The sequence below is a fragment of the Dipteris shenzhenensis genome, chromosome 28, assembly GCF_047967505.1.
Source record: "Dipteris shenzhenensis isolate YYH24624 ecotype China chromosome 28, Dip_SZ_1.0, whole genome shotgun sequence".
NCBI classification, from domain to species: domain Eukaryota; kingdom Viridiplantae; phylum Streptophyta; class Polypodiopsida; order Gleicheniales; family Dipteridaceae; genus Dipteris; species Dipteris shenzhenensis.
In genome coordinates this window covers 32,333,555-32,349,302 of record NC_141623.1, presented here as the reverse complement: position 1 = coordinate 32,349,302, position 15,748 = coordinate 32,333,555, and the positions used below count along the sequence as shown (strand labels likewise).

The 15,748-nt window shown below is 42.5% G+C and overlaps 1 protein-coding gene across 1 annotated transcript in view; it reads left to right on the top strand.

The window, feature by feature from the left end:
• Positions 1-417: 417 nt before the first annotated feature.
• LOC147883463 (uncharacterized) overlaps positions 418-15,748 on the top strand; it is a gene marked incomplete at its 5' end in the record, with an annotated part of 44,846 nt that continues 29,515 nt past the window's right edge. The window contains 5 exons of the mRNA XM_087399568.1: positions 418-451; positions 12,497-13,151; positions 13,331-13,482; positions 13,562-13,647; positions 14,863-15,310. Of these exons, the coding sequence (XP_087255694.1) occupies positions 418-451; positions 12,497-13,151; positions 13,331-13,482; positions 13,562-13,647; positions 14,863-15,310 (1,375 nt within the window). The remainder of the gene's footprint in view (positions 452-12,496; positions 13,152-13,330; positions 13,483-13,561; positions 13,648-14,862; positions 15,311-15,748) is intronic.

Genomic DNA, 15,748 nt, shown 5'->3' with positions numbered 1-15,748 from the left:
ACATTTGATGGCCATCCTACCATGTTCAAGGTGAACGCAACCAGAAATCATTGTTTTTTTGGTTTTTTGGGCGTTGTACTAAGGTCGAAAGTGCCAACATCGCCCCCATATGGAGCTGCCATGGGGCTTGAAATCAAGGCCGGTAGATACACCCCCACAAGTTTTAGCCGCTTGTTGGCACCACTGTTGGTGCAAGCGCCACATCGACGCACCACGGTTGGTGCGAGCGCCACATCCGAGGGGCACATATCCCTTATTAGGTCTCATCAAGAACTCGGTCCTGCTTTTCCCAACGTTTCAGAAAATACCATACTCGTTTGATTCTATTGCGACTTCAGTTGTTGTATTTGCTGCAGTCTTCGCTCTGGTAGAATCTAACATCGTTGGACTCACTTTCTCATCCTGGTTTATCTGTGAGTACGTTATCTCTGTGAACGCTGTGAGATCCAAGGTTAAATGCTCGCACTTTCCACGCCAATTCTGCTCCGTTAGGGTCTTTCTATCCTGTTTAAGCGTCTTAAAAGATGTGCTGCAGTCACAACCATAATGCAATCCTGATCGAATTCGCTCTTTAACCGTATTCTACATAGATAGAACAAGTTAGATTCTACTGTTTCTCTTTGTCATAAGTGGAAACCCTCGTCCTTATCCTAGTTATTTTCGTAGCTCGCTCCCGCCAGGGTCTAACCAGCTAGAAGGGGCCATCTCGTGTACCTTGCAGTCCACAGAACAATGGAAAACTCTAGAAGGAAGACCTTCCTATTTTTAATCTGGGGCTTTCTCTGTGTCCAAAATATGTATGATACAGTTCTTGTTTTTCTTCCTGGCTCTAATCTGGCTAACCATGGGCATCATGATTCCTTGTACGGGAGCCTAGATCACTAAGCTCTTGTTGCCTTGTTGGAATCGTGTCAGATTGTTAGTGCCAAGCAGCTCTCTACTCCAAGGTTACAACAATGACATCTAAGCGTTAGGCAAGTCTAAATATCCTTGGATATGTACATGGACATGAAGTCCCTTTGTTGGTGAAGGCTTCTGAATGTTGGAACCCCTCAGCTTTCGTTTGAAGCCCAACAGGCTTAGTTATCTTCCGAAGCATGAAGTTGAGAGTGCACATGCCATCGAAGGAGAAGATAAGGCCAAAAGCATGTTTATCAGATTGGGAATTACTGCTCCATTTCTCCTCGAGCTCTATTTATGCGTTCTAGTTGGAGCTTACGGTGAGATGGCTTGAAGTTTGAACAGGAATACTTTGAAATTTCCTCTCTCTGTTGTGCCTTTTATATTTCTCGAAGGGGATGTTATCATGTATCTTTAAAACTTTGTGGATGCTCTTGTCCACCTGTGTTTGAAGCTTGTTCATCGTTGGCACTTTTTGGGTGTCTATTTGGAAGAACACATTAAAAGAGCATCACATAACTTTTTATAGTTTTTGAATGTACTTCCATAGTACGAGAGAAACTGATTTCAGCATCAGTCAAGTCAAACAACATTACAAAAATCTCAAATAAACCAAGAAATGCTGTCTTGCGAATGCCATGCAGACTATATTGGAGATTATCCACAAAACAGTGGTTAATATGACATCACACAGTTAGGCAAAGTGAATAAATAACAGGCGAACTATATTCTAAAAAGATCTATAGCTAAGATCTTAAAAATTCTAAATTTGGAAGAACTTACATTAAGAAAATACAGGGTCATGGAGATCACAACCAAATGCTCTGATACAAACGCAACTTCCTGTCCTTGTGTCATGCTTGGCTGATAGACTCAAAAATCCACAATGTAAAATAAATATCGAATGACATCATAGTTTTTTATACACAGCAGAATTTGAACCACAGAACGTGAAATTTAATGCTTCCAAGACATTATTGAAAGCATAAGGAATAGTACTCATAAATGCTTTACGGAGGGGCCAATATGGGGGCCTTTGTCCCCTCACTTTTGCTCAATTCTGTTATCATTCAAACAAAATAATAATGGAACGAAGTACATCCACTAGAATCTGAACTCTACCCCTCCCCTCCAGACTAAACTCTCCTAAAGTCCAATATCCATTTAGAATCCTATATCATTTCCTGGCTCTTGGAGCTCTGCATGAATTCTCATGTCTTTCCAGATACTTACAACTTAGAAGTCTGTTGGAGTCCTTCCTCTTTCAAATGCAGTCTTTCCTGTCCGGGCACACTTACTAAAGAAAGACCAGATAGTACCCTTAGGTGAGCAATTCTTAGAATTTTTGGCTACTTCATGCTCTATCACATGCGGATGCAGCTCAGCCAATGCTAATGGGGAGCCAGTTAATGTCCCACTTACTGCTCACTTAATGATCCAATTTCAGTATTCCATCAATGCTCAGTCATAGCAGCTAGTTGATGCTCCACCTACAGCTTAGTTTACTGTCAGTTATGAGCTCATTCAAATAGAAGGATTATAGACCAGAATACATCTACAAGGTCTTTCTTAGAATTTGGAAATTTCTCCAGGCAATCATTTAAATGAGTTGGAAAAGGGGCCCTTATATAGGTTTTAGGCTGCCCTCCTCCCCGATGAAGAGCATAAATAGATTTTGTTGGAGCATTCTCCTCTCTTTTATGGACAACAGATGGTTCATGTGCTGCCTTGGTCCCCTACGAGGGATTATCAGGCTTTGATTCGCCACCGCCGCTATCCTGTATGGGTTAGAAGTGGTGGATTTCCCCCCAATGCTAAGCCTCTCTTCTACCAAAAATTGCAGCTTCTACTGGTAAGGTGGTTTGTCCACCAACCAAATGGCAATTCCAACAGATTTTGTGAACATGTTGCTCCAATCTAATGAGAAAAGAAAGCTCATTTAATGGGAAACACGCTCTCGACAAAAAGCTTTTCTTGATAAAGGTTGCTCCTCAAAGCAATTTTTTAAAAGCTTGCATTACAAGTGACATGCAACGAATATTTGCCAGATACGGATGCCTCATGGTGCTTGGTCTTTATCTCGCTCAGAACTTGTTGCTGCTTGTGTGCAACACTTCTCCTTTAATTTTAGGCATGTGGATCCTCCTTCTCCTCAGATTGTGTCTGCACGGCATCTTCTTTTACAACATGTCCATTCTATTCTTTTTGCTACACAGGCTTTGGAACTGGAAAGCCTCTTTACGGAAAGTGAATTGTCTGATGCAGTTAAATCCTGTGGTAGATGGAAATCTCCAGGATGGGATGGTCTCACTGTTGAATTTTTCGTGGCTTTTTGGGATCTTTTGAAATCTACTCTGTTGCACATGGTTGATTCAGCTTGGGAAAATCAGCACATGCCAATGTCATGGAAAAAAGGACTTGTGAAGCTCCTTCCTAAGAAGCAATTATGTGATTCACTCTCCGATTGGAGACCAATCACGCTTATGCTGGTCATTTACAAAATCATAGCCAAAATGCTTGTAAACCATATCAGAGGTTATTTGCATGAGGGGCTGCATCTTTCTCAATATGGGTTTATCCCTCGTAGGCATATCACAGATAATATTGCAAATGCTTATGTTGGGATGGAATATGCAAAATACACGCAGCAGGATGTTCTACTCTTGCAGGTGGATATTGCAAAAGCTTTTGATACAGTTCAATGGGAATTTATCTCGCAAACCATGCGAGCTTTGGGGTTTGGAATAAAAATGCAGCAAGTTATCTACTGGCTCTATGAGGACAACAAAGCTGCCTGTATTCTCTCTGGATACATTTGTGAAGAATGGACTCTTTGGTCTGTCAGGGATGTCCCCTTAGTGCTTTGTTGTATGCCATTGCTACGCATCCTCTGTTGCAATATATAGACCATCTGGTGGATACAGGAATCCTTCATGGCTTGGAAATGGTAGAAAATCGCAGCATGGTTGCTCAAGTCTACTCTGATGATTCCTTTTTTACCCCAAAGAATACTCAGAATGATCTTTCCGCTTTGATGCAAGCTCTTTCGCTCTATGGTTTGGCAGCTGGTCTTCATGAATTTTCAAAAGACTAAGCTGCTCCCCTAGCATGGTCTCTTATGGCTAGGGCAAATAATTCCACCTACTCAGATTGTTCATCATCTTGGTTACCGTTTGGGTTGGTGGATTACCCATCATCAGCTGATTGATTGGGTACTTGTCAAGCTCAGAAAAAAGATTGAATATTGGAAACTAGCAACTTGGCCATTGCATGTTCGACTTTGAATAGTGCAGTCCATTCTAGTGGCCTATATTCAATTCTATTTGCCTCTGATCATGTTCACTAAAGCGGAACTGCTGTAATCATGGAAATCTTTTGGCGATCCAAGCATGGTCGGAAAAGTCTAAGACTGCTTTCAATGCATCGACTATGTTCACCAAAAATGCATGGAGGTCTTAATATCATTGATATCCAGGTGCAATCCTTGCTCACAAAGGGAAAATGCTGCTGCAATTTATGCAAGGTGATCAGCCTTGGGCTGTTATGATTCGCTCTCTGTTACAACAAATCAATACTTCTGTCTTTGGTCACTGGCAACCCACTCAGTGGGACTTCTTACTTGGTTGCTTTGATGATACAATGCATGGTTGCCCTTTGGTCTCTAGCTTGCTTCTTGATTGGAAGCACATCCTTTCTCACTTGGAATGGCATGGCCGCGATTCTTTGATAGAAAATTCCTTGATTCTCTGATAGAAAGTTCCTTGAGGGCTGAAAGCATTCACTGGTCAAAAGCTTTTCACCCTCCGCTGGCTTTACAGGAACCTAGACGTTCTTATTTTATTACTTTCAAAGGAATTACTTCTATTGCGGATGTCATTCATGATGATGGAACTATTTTATCTTTCTCTCTCGCAGCTTGATGGCTTGGGGATCTCATTATCGTCCTCTATGGCAAAAAAGTACTTGTATGCTTTCACCTTTTGTCCCAATTCCTTTGGAACTTCAGCATAGGCTGGAGGATTTGATTTTGACTTCTCGCAAGTCCTCCTTTCATCCTTTGAGGCTATCTCAGATTACAATGCTTGCATTATATAAAATCCTTTTGCCTCAACCTTGGGTTTCAGATAAGGCTAATTCTATTTGGCAAATGCATCGGCTAGCTAAGTGCGGCTAGCTAAGTGGTGGAGAAAGAGACTAAGGCAACTTTGGGCATATAAAGTTCCTCTTCGGCAATGGGTCTTGTTTTAGAGAGTTCTTCTTGGGGTTTTCCCATTTGGCCAACTACTTACACGTAGACACATTGCTCGTGCTGTATGTCGCAGATGCTTGGCTTCTCAAGAGACGGTGCTTCATTTGTTCTGGTTTTGCCCGTCCTCCCGTGAGTTCTTGGATTTTCTTTGACAGCGGTTGAGAACGAGGTTCCCGACTCCCGCTTTTGGGAAATTCTTTTGGCTCTTTGGTTTTCATCTGCGCACTCAGAAGTTTGATCTTTTCTTTGTTTGGGTTCTTTATTGGGCACTTTGGACTTTGTGGATAAACATGAATTGTAAAGTCTTTGGTCATCCAACATTTTCTTTATTTTCTTTCTTCAAGCGTTCTCTGCAGCAATCTTTTTTTGACTTCTTGAAGACTCGCTACATCGATCATGATGTATATTTAGCATACACAGGGATTTTCAGCTGATGTAATTTCTAGCTCCTCGCTTTGAGGTGGCTTTTCTTGTAATATAAACAATCATGGCTTTCACTAAAAAAAAAGAGAGAGTGTGTGTGTGTTGGCAAGTAGTAGAACATCTCTATGCAAAATGAGCCATTATAAATAGGATTGCTTTTCTGGCACCCCCTTGTCCCAGACTTTGCTGAATATCTTCTCCAGATACCTGGAGCAACCTTCCTTAACAGTTTCCTTTTGAGGTTCCTTGCAAATGTTAATGGGTTGAAAGGAGAAGAAAGCCTCTTAGTTCCAACCCAATGAAATTCTTTTAAATATAAGGTGTGTGTCCCCCATCCATGACAATGACTCTGTCCTAGACTTGCAACCTATTCTTAAGGAAGAGTTAGTCAAATCTGTTGAGTCTGAACTCAAGTCGAAGTTCCCTATCCAATTTCCACCCGTGCTTCCCTTTATCCCACAAATCTATTTAGATCTGAATGCTTTTCTTATTTAAGCGTGGAGTTTGTTACACTTTTGCATCCAGTAAGGGAGCATCCTTCCATATTACTGAAAATAAAATAGAATCCTTGGCTGTGAACATACCTGTCTTTTTGCAGAATCTCTGCCACCTAGTTTGAGTGCTTAGCATCTCGCACCCCTTCCACATTGCTTTTCAAAGTCCAAATTCTTTGGTTAGCATTGTTCCTGTCCAAATAAGGCTACCATTTTTGGGTAGTCCTTCCATGCTTACACCTAGCAGGCATAGTTCCCAGGAGTTTCGAAAACGGGAAAATGGAAACGGGCAGGAAATGGTGTTTCAGAGTTTCGGGCACCAGAAGAAGCCATGGAAACGGAGTTTCGGTTTTTAAGGTTAATAAACTATAGAAGCAAAAGTACTAGCACACACACACACACCCGCCTCAACCACCGAGTAAGAAGTTAGAACCCCATTGGCAAGTAGGCCAGTTTTGGCTCTCCCTCTCTAGCCTGTCCTCTTGCTCTCCTCTCATCCTACAACCCCCCTCTCAGCCCGCTGCCCCTCCTCCTTGCTCTCCTCTCTAGCATATCCTCCTTGCTCTCCTCAGCCGTTGCCCTCTCCTCTCCTCTCCTCCTTGCTCTCCTCTCCAACCTCTTCTTCTTGCTCTCCTCTCCTCCTTGCTCTCCTCAGCCGTTGCCCTCTTCTCCTTGCTCTCCTCAAAACTTGCCCTCTCCTCTCCTCTCCTCCTTGCTCTCCTCTCCAACCTCTTCTTCTTGCTCTCCTCTCCTCCTTGCTCTCCTCAGCCGTTGCCCTCTTCTCCTTGCTCTCCTCAAAACTTGCCCTCTCATCTCCTCCTCCTTGTCCTCTCAAGCCTTGTTGTATGACATGTATTAGTAATAATAATATATAGCTGAGCATTTGTGTCTACAAGCTCTTACATTGCTGCTCTATATATATGTTTTTTTGGACAAAATTCCAGAGGCATTGCAAAAGCACAACCCCCCCCCCCAAAAAAAAGGGCTTGTCTGAAATGCTGTTTCTGATTTCGGAAACGGCGAACCATTTCGGGTGCCCAGAAATGGCGTTTCTGGACACTATGCTAGGAGGTCTTGTATTTTTGAAATGTCTCTCTTCAAGAGGAATGATCAGCAAGTGTTCCTAGCCTCCACAGATTTTATCTCTTGTAAGACACCTGTTACATCTTCAGCATCCTATTCTAGTTGTGGGGTTCTTTCCATGATATTTTCCAGTTTTTCCTTTTGAGTACCTTCAAACCAGCCCTCTGGTAGCCCCCCTATGCGTACGAGTCGTGTATTAGCCACCCTCTTTTCCTGTTCTTGTACTTCTTCATACACATCCGATGTGTTAACTTTAGTGTCCAGTGTTGCTGTAATTTCCTGTTTTACTGATTGGAGCTGATTTGTGACCAGGTCCTGGACTTTAGTCACAAACTGTGGTGTGGATGTTGCTGTATTGTGTATCTGCAGTACCTTGTGAATAATTTCCTAGTTTCCTTGTGCTTCCCATGCATCTGTTTTCCTCTCTAAAGCTGCAAGTTTGAGCTTGAGCTCATGGATTTCCTGCTGTAAGTAACAAATATGCTCTTGTGGGTCTATTATGCTTACCATTCTCTTCTGCTGTAGATAGTTCTTTGCATATGGAGAAGGCGTCTTTGCAAACACATAGGGGGGAGGTGAGGGGAGAGCTGCAACAGAGGAATATAGTGCTTTTGTCGGGGTCGAGACAAGTGTCTTGATCTTGGGGAAGGCCACAGGTGTCTTGGCATCCCCATCCATAGTGGCCTGCATATATTCAGGCGCCCCATGCTGTAACTACTAACCCCCAGGGTTGGGTTTTGGGGCTCAAAATAAACTTTCTCCTTGCCAAGGAGGGCTGCTGAATTATCTCTCTAGATTTCTGAGTCACCCATTTCCATACTGCTGCTCCTTTTCTGATTGCCTTTAAGAAGGTTTGGATCCTGCTAATCACCCTGGACCACTTATCAGCGTGAGAGGTAGTGTCTCCAAAAGCACAGTCACAAATTCTTTTTATTTTATCCTGGCCATAGAGGAGTTGGAGAAAAAAGGGATTAGCCTTGAACCAAGATCTCCTCAATTGATCTGGCCCCCTTTCCCTTATAAAGCAGTGTGACAAAATGGTCTGAACGGGGAAGGGAGAGAAAAGATTTGCTTTTCTATTTAAGAGCTCGTCTCCCACTTTTTAAGGCAAGTAAAATCTATCTAGGTGAGCTTTTCTGTGTTTGATTCCCACCTAGTTGCTACTCCATGTAAAAGAAGTTGTTCTGATAAATGCACTAGACCTGCCTAGTCTTTAAATTTTAACCATGCATTAAGTTCACTCCCACTGATGAGCTCCACCATGTTAAAATCCCTCATCACTAGGGAGTGAGTGTTGGAAAAGTCACCTCTCCATTGTGAGCCCCTATATGAGGAGAGCATGGGGGAGATGCACTGAGGACTTAAGAGCCTGCCACATGGGCAGCACATTGGCTGCCATGTGGGCAGCATATCAGTGATTGGGGGGAGCAAGACTGTGCAAGATATCTAGCAGGCGATGATGTCAGCAACAATATGGACTGTCTGCAGCAAGTGTACAGAAGTTTGGCAGAGGTTCCAGGGGCCAGAAACAGCCTGAACAGAGGTCGGACAGCAGGGCCATGGAGGTGCCTGTTTGGAGAGGCATATGGGCCAGCAAAAGGGCCTTCCCTTAGGATTTGTTGTGAATCTAAGGCCCGTTCTTCTAGAGCTGAACAACCTTCTCTTCGTCAGCTTTCTCTCTCATCTTTCTTCTTGTAGCTCGCTGTGGGTAATCCTAGATAAAATGCCCCCCTTCTCACTGTCTTATGAACCATCTTACCCCCTCTCCCATCGTCGAGCATCAAGGCCTCTGGCGGATCTACTGCCAGATCTGTCAGCATGCAAGCTTGTGGGGTTCCTTGAGAACTAACAAATTCTGTTGCTCAACTCCTAAAAACCGGCCTAAGGCTGCACAAAGGGTCTCTATTTATGGAAGAAGGGCTAAAGGAAAATCCGGAAACTCAACCCAAATGGGCACTTTGGACGGTGGTGGCATATCTGGGGAACCACATTTGCACAAACAATGGTTAGTTCCTAATCGTCCATGTACCACTTTGCACTACAGATTTGGCCATTTCCGACTTGTCGAATCAAAACCATTTCGCATTAGGTGTATATTTACCACATGCAATCCTTTTTTCATCCAACTCGCTCAAACCGCGCTTTCCAAATATGCTGTTTAAGGACAGGGCCCGTGGATATAGCCAACTATAGCGTGAGAGTTGAACCTTGTCATAGTTTCATTTAACATTCTAGTGTTTACTTGGAAAGTTGGGAGCTTGCCTAGAAGATTTGCTTCATCTCCTCTGTGAGATTGACTAGTTGGTCCGACAAAGTACTCCCTCTACAGCTTTTTTCCCGAACCAGCTCCTAACATTAGTAAGAGTGCATCGCTTGCCTTGCCTTTCTATGTATTTGGTCCTTTGAAGAAGGATATACTTCCTTGCAACACCGTGACGTAGTTTTCTCGCCGTTGTTGAGTACACACACTCTGCAGGGTGTCCATGTGTTCACTAAGAGTTGGCGGCACGTGCAGAGTTTCTCCATTAGATTGGGGGAACTACAGAATTTGCTTACATGAGGACACTCCTTTTTGTAGATCCTCAAGTGCCAGGAGCGAGGGACTTCTCTGTTGTTCACCGAGTGTAGAAAAGTGGTTAGGAATGAGCCGGTATCGGCAGCCTTCATCTTCTCATGCAACAAAGGAAAGCTGAGGGGCACTTCACTGGTTCTCAATAGGGTTTCTTTCGAAGGTTTTTTGTGCCTCCTGAGCGTGGAGCCATTTCCTCATCCAAATGCTTGAAGTAGCCACTTAGCTTGCCTACCTGTTTGTGGAAAAGTTATTTAGCTTGTATGGTTTACTAACTAAAATTGCTATGCTCACGAACTTGGTAATATAAGGACATGGGTCATTACCAATTGTCCCTTTAGGCTACTTTTGACAAGTGTCCCATCAAAAGATTCTCATGACTTGAAAAAAGAAGACAATTCAAGAATCCTCTCATATGGAGTCCATAGGGACCTATTTGACATGTTAACATCCTCTGTATTCTACAAGAAAATTCTCTTGGTCCCACACTCCTTCACTTGTACTTCATGCACTTGCGAGGTGGTCTTCATAGTATTCAAACATGACTAAGTCCATGTAGATATTTGGCCCACTCTAAATACACGACTCATTTCTATTTCCCAATACAATCCAATGATATTTCACTCCCAAACCACTCTATTCTCCTAGCAAGGTATAAATACGAATTCTGTTGCTTTGCTACCTTCATACACATTGTATTCACAATCACTCCATTCATACCCACATCCATAATCATGCCACCAATTATTTCAATTAGTATTAAGACCATATTTATTATTACAAGAGATAAAGACAAGTCGCTGCCAACAGCTCTCCCTAGGTTCTCCATCACGCTTCTCGGTTCTCACATATTGGTTCGCAGGTCCGACTTGTACAGACACATCAAATCGAGAACATACCATCAAATACTCTTAGTCTAAGGGAAATTTTGGTGTCATAGTAGCTATACTTTGAATGAACAAGCTGGCCCTCAAGTGTTTTAGAGTCTTGTCTAGCTGCGATTGAATTTTCGGTGTATTGATTGGGTTAGATTTTTGTTTGTGGCTTTTTTTAATAAGGCTTATGATTGTGAGTATTCAGTGTCTACCCTAATGGCTTGTTCTTTGGTGTGTCCATTATTAGAGTGGGTGGCTTCAGAGTTAGACATGGTGAGAGCGAGAAGAAGCAAGAAGCAAAAAATATAGACAAATGTAACTAAGTGGGCTGTGGCACGTCTGCATCTAGAAGTGCACTTCTATGCATAGAAGTGCAGGGGCACATGCCAGAAAGTGATGGAACCACAGTGAATGGTTTTGTGAATATGTGTGCGTGTGTGTGAGGAGATAAAGAGTGAGCTAGTTTTTGAGAAAGGGGACTATCCTTGAACTTGAAATTGTTGACTTTTTCACACATTAGTGTGACGCAGACTATTTGATTTATGATACAAGGGCTAAGTTTGTATATCAGATATAAGTGTGAGACTCGAGAATGCCTGTTTAGTTGATTAGATCGGAAATTAGTTGGGATAGCTTATAAGTTTATTTAGACTCTAGCTACATAGTCAAGTGAATGATGGACGTGGTAGTGAAGTGATAGACCAATTGTGCTGATAGATGTTGGAAAGGTTCAAACCCTATTCCCTTGTAATATTTTATTTTCTACCTCGTATTGTGCAGTTGTTGGTAGTTCTTGGGTTAATGATTGGAGCTTCTCAAACAAACAATCTGGGGACTTGTTTCCAGGGATTCATTTCTAGTACTATTCCAATCCATGCATTGCCGTTGGGCATTCTCAATGCACAGTCTGCACTCAAATCTTTGTGTGCATTCTCAGTTCTATGGGTTTCTTGTTTGTTTATCTGGAATTTGTTGTCTGCTTGATAGTGTACTGACGCCCAGTCTACGTCCAGCTCTGCTGGATGCACCATTTTGAAAAGACGCTGAAGATTCAATCTGTACTCTTTGAGCCCGTGCAGATTCTCGTTTCCAGATCACTATAGTAAAAAAAGGTGGAAACAAGTTCTTATTGTTTCTGTGCGAATCGAAAAACATTCCCAGGGTTTCCAGTTCTGACCAAATTGATCTGTGGCAGCCTATTGGCCAACCATGTGTGAAATGGGAATCTCAAGCTAAGCATTGAAAAAAGGTAGTGAGTGCCCAGGTATTTCGTTGATGTTGTGCGATATGCGACCTGTATTTCCTCAGGCACGCCATTTTCCATGCAAAAAGAGGCACATGTTTTGAGTAATGAGGTGCAATGTTTTCAGAAATGTTTGGCCTTTGAAATATGTTTCTCCAGTAAAACGAGATATTTAAAGGAGACATGGCTTGCTAGATTTTATCTTTTATGTATTTTTTGAGTTGATACAGTGAGATATTTTAGACAGGTGAGAGTCAGTATCACAGTAATGAGAGGTACTTTATTGCTGCTGTCTGCTTACTGCAAAGCATGCATATACCTTTTTAAAGCTAGGGACTCTCAGACAGGCTGTCAACATGTGGGCAGAAGCATGGGATGTGTGGGGTCTTGTAGTCTTTTGAGCGGGATTGATATGTCAACGCTGAGTTATTCAAATGTGGTGGGACTGGGCAGGCATGGAATGTTTGGTCTCTATGTGAATTATCTAGATAGGCAATGCAATGTGTACGTCTTTCAGTGCTAGAAAGATATTTGGTAATCTAGGGTACCTTAGATTTCTTCCCTCTTAGGCTCCCCTCCCCCTGCACAAAAAGAAGGTTGCTTTACAATTAGACAAACTTTGGTTTCACTGAATGTGTCCTTGTCAGGTTTAAATGGCAGGAAGGGGACCTAGACGTCATCCAAAGGAGTTTTCCCGTTGTGCAACGTCTCCAGACCCACCATCTGGTCCAGGTCCACATGTGTCTTCTAGTAAATTGGATCCTGTTATTTCACCATCTGGTGGGGGTCCTCATGGCCAACCTCCACCAATAATGATTGAGCAAAAGCTTGCTAGCCAACACACTGAAATTCAGAGACTTTTAACTGAGAATCAGTGCCTCGCAGTAACTCATGTTGCTCTGAGGCAAGAGCTTGCAGCTGCACAGCAAATAATACAGCAGCTGCATCAAAGCCGGACAGCTGTTGACATGGAGAAGGGACAGCGACTTGAGATTACACAAGTTGCTCTTAGAGAGGAACTTGCTGATGCACAGCATGAGGTACATAATTTACAGCAAGCCATAACTGCCATGCAGACAGAAAAAGATCAACAAATTCGAGCAGCCTTAGAAAAGGTGGCTCGGATGGAAGCTGATTTTAAAACAACAGATACCCTTCAAGATGACTTTGAGAAGACTCGTTATGAGAGGGATGAACTTGCAGCATGTGTTGAGCAGTTGACCAGGGAGGCAAATAAACTTCCACTCAAAGACAAAGAGATCACTGCATTGAAGGCTGAGGTTGATGAGTTGCGACTAAAACATCAGCAAGCCCGGTAATCACAGATCATGCTATACTGCATTGCTCTCCTCTTTGATGTGTGGCATGGTGTGGGGTTTTGAATAGTAAATGTCTTTTTTCATTTACTGAACAACTTTTGAAAGGCAAGCCCCAAAAGGTCCATAATGTCTTTTAATCGGCACATTGCTGTATGTCATGGTGCTGTTTGGGCAGAATGGATTTTGAACTTCAGAAGAAAGGCAACTTTGAACGTTTGGAGCAACAGCATACAATGGAGAAGAATGCATTTGCAATGGCAAGAGAAGTGGAGAAATTACTTATGGAGCTAGCCAATGCAGAGAGGAGAGTTCATGGTCCTGTCTTAGGTATTGAATCTTAAATTTATGTTGAGATTGGATTGATCTATCAGGATTTATTGTCATATTATGGCTGGTGGACATGCAGCATCGACTGGTAGAAACATTCCTGCAGCTCTGCAGAGTTCGAAACCACCGGCTGGTGCATACGATAATAGTTATGGAACTCAAGAGGTACTGTTCATTTCCTTGACCTGTCAAGGTCCAACGATTTCAAATTGGCATGCCAACATGGTATCAGCTAGCCATGTGACATTTTACATCTTCATTTGTGCGCAGTAGAAGTTTATGGCAGCAGCATCTCTGGTAAGTACTCTGGACTCAGGGAGCCAGGATGTTTGGGATTTTGTGGGAATTCGGCTCACTTACTCTGGTTGCTTGGAGGCCTCCAACTAAGTGTTTTGTAAGGAACACGACAAGAGGCTGAAGGTGTATGTTTTTGAAAGAACATTAGCAGTGTTCAATTGTTGGCATCTAATGGCAGGTGAAGTCACAATGAGTTCATGATCAGTTTACTTGAAAGTTGGCGATTTGGAGAGAATTTCATTTTTTTTGGAAAGTCCACGATTTGGAGAGAATTTCAAAACTTTTTTTAATAAGCTGCGTTTTAAAGAAAATCTCTTGATTTTGTAGGTTAAACTCGGTCGATTCCTTTTAGAAGGATTATCATGATCGTGGAAATTTACAGTAGAAAATTGCAGGAAGTTCAACTTGAAATAATTCTTGCCCAAAGGTAGTGTCCCTCTTATAGGATATGTGCAAGAACTGAAAAGAAACTGCAGTATAAGAGAGAGTGATGTAACTGAGATGCGCTGATCATTTTTGATCGAGGCTTGGTCCTAAGTTCAATTATTTTTTCATTTCTTTCAAAGCTATACTTTGTTTCTTGCCCTGAAATGTTTCTTACTTTTTGCTTGAAGCAGCTCAAGTTTGTAAAAAAGGGAAGTTTTGAGGTGCAGTTCTTGGTTTTCTGTAGTTTGTTTCCTCACCTTCTTGCAATGATTAGGGAGAAAGAAAATCTGTTGCCTGTAAGTGACTCATTGAATTATAGAATGTCTAGTAACTTATCCTCAAATCTGTGTAAGTAAGAACCTATTAATGGGTGTCTTCAAAGTGCAATTGTGTATTGCAATTTATGAACAGCTCTGCCACCTTTACATTGGGATTGGTTTGGTTCTTAGGTATGTGATTATACTTTGTTTATTACGAGCGACTATAATCTTGGAGTGGAGTAACTATGATCTTGGAGATATTTTGATCAAGATTGTCCTGATGTTGAGAATGGGATATCTTTCTTTCTGCCAAAATTTTATGTTATAATTTCTAGTTTTTTGGGCGCCAAACGTATTTTGCACACTTTTCTAACTCTTCTGTTTAACCTTTCCTTAGGAGGCTTTAAAACATGAACAGAGTGCGAATCGCCGTGAAAATAAATTCAGTGTTGAAGCCGCAACATACGGTGCAGGGTTGGGGGATTGTCAATCTTGGAAGCATGCTTCAGAAAGTCATATGCCTAAACCTACACCTAAAACAGAGCCAGCAGGGGAATGGAGTAAACATGCTGCTCCAAATGGACGATCCTTTTACTACAATGCTCTTACCGGTGCTACGCAATGGGATAAACCACCTGCTGTAGCTGGTGCTGACACCCACACACTCCATGAGCGGCAACTTCAACAAGTACAGGGGCAGTCTGTACGGGGTAGAAGTCCAGAACTTGCATCATTCCAACAGCCACAGCCAAAGATGGAGCTGCAGCAGCTGTCACCTCAGGAGCCCATTTCACCACCTGCAATACAGCAAGGCACACAATTTCAGGGACAGCAGGCCGATTATGGTGAGCCACACTCCATCTGAAGTCATAAGTACGTGAGTGGACAGGGTTGGATGCAAGCATATTTTTCTGTCTTTTTTCCCATGCAATATAATAGGCACGAAATTTCCTGTGTGGCTTGAATATCCCTGAATAAGGCTCATCTCCAGATTAACCCATCAGCTTATTCTGACAACTTCAACAACATTGTGAGGCACCGTCTATCCTACAGGTAGTGCAATCTTTGTTTCACCATTGAATCCTGTGTGCAAATTTCGCAGTGCATTTAGGGTATCTTTTCCTCATACTTGCCTCAATATGCTCAGGATTTGTTACATCTCAGAGCAGTCACAATGATCTCTCTCTTTCTCTCTTTGGTCATTTTAATGTCTAGTAAGTGTTATGTCCACATTTGGACATAACATGGCTAGTGTCATGGAGGTCAGGTTAACCTACGGGGAT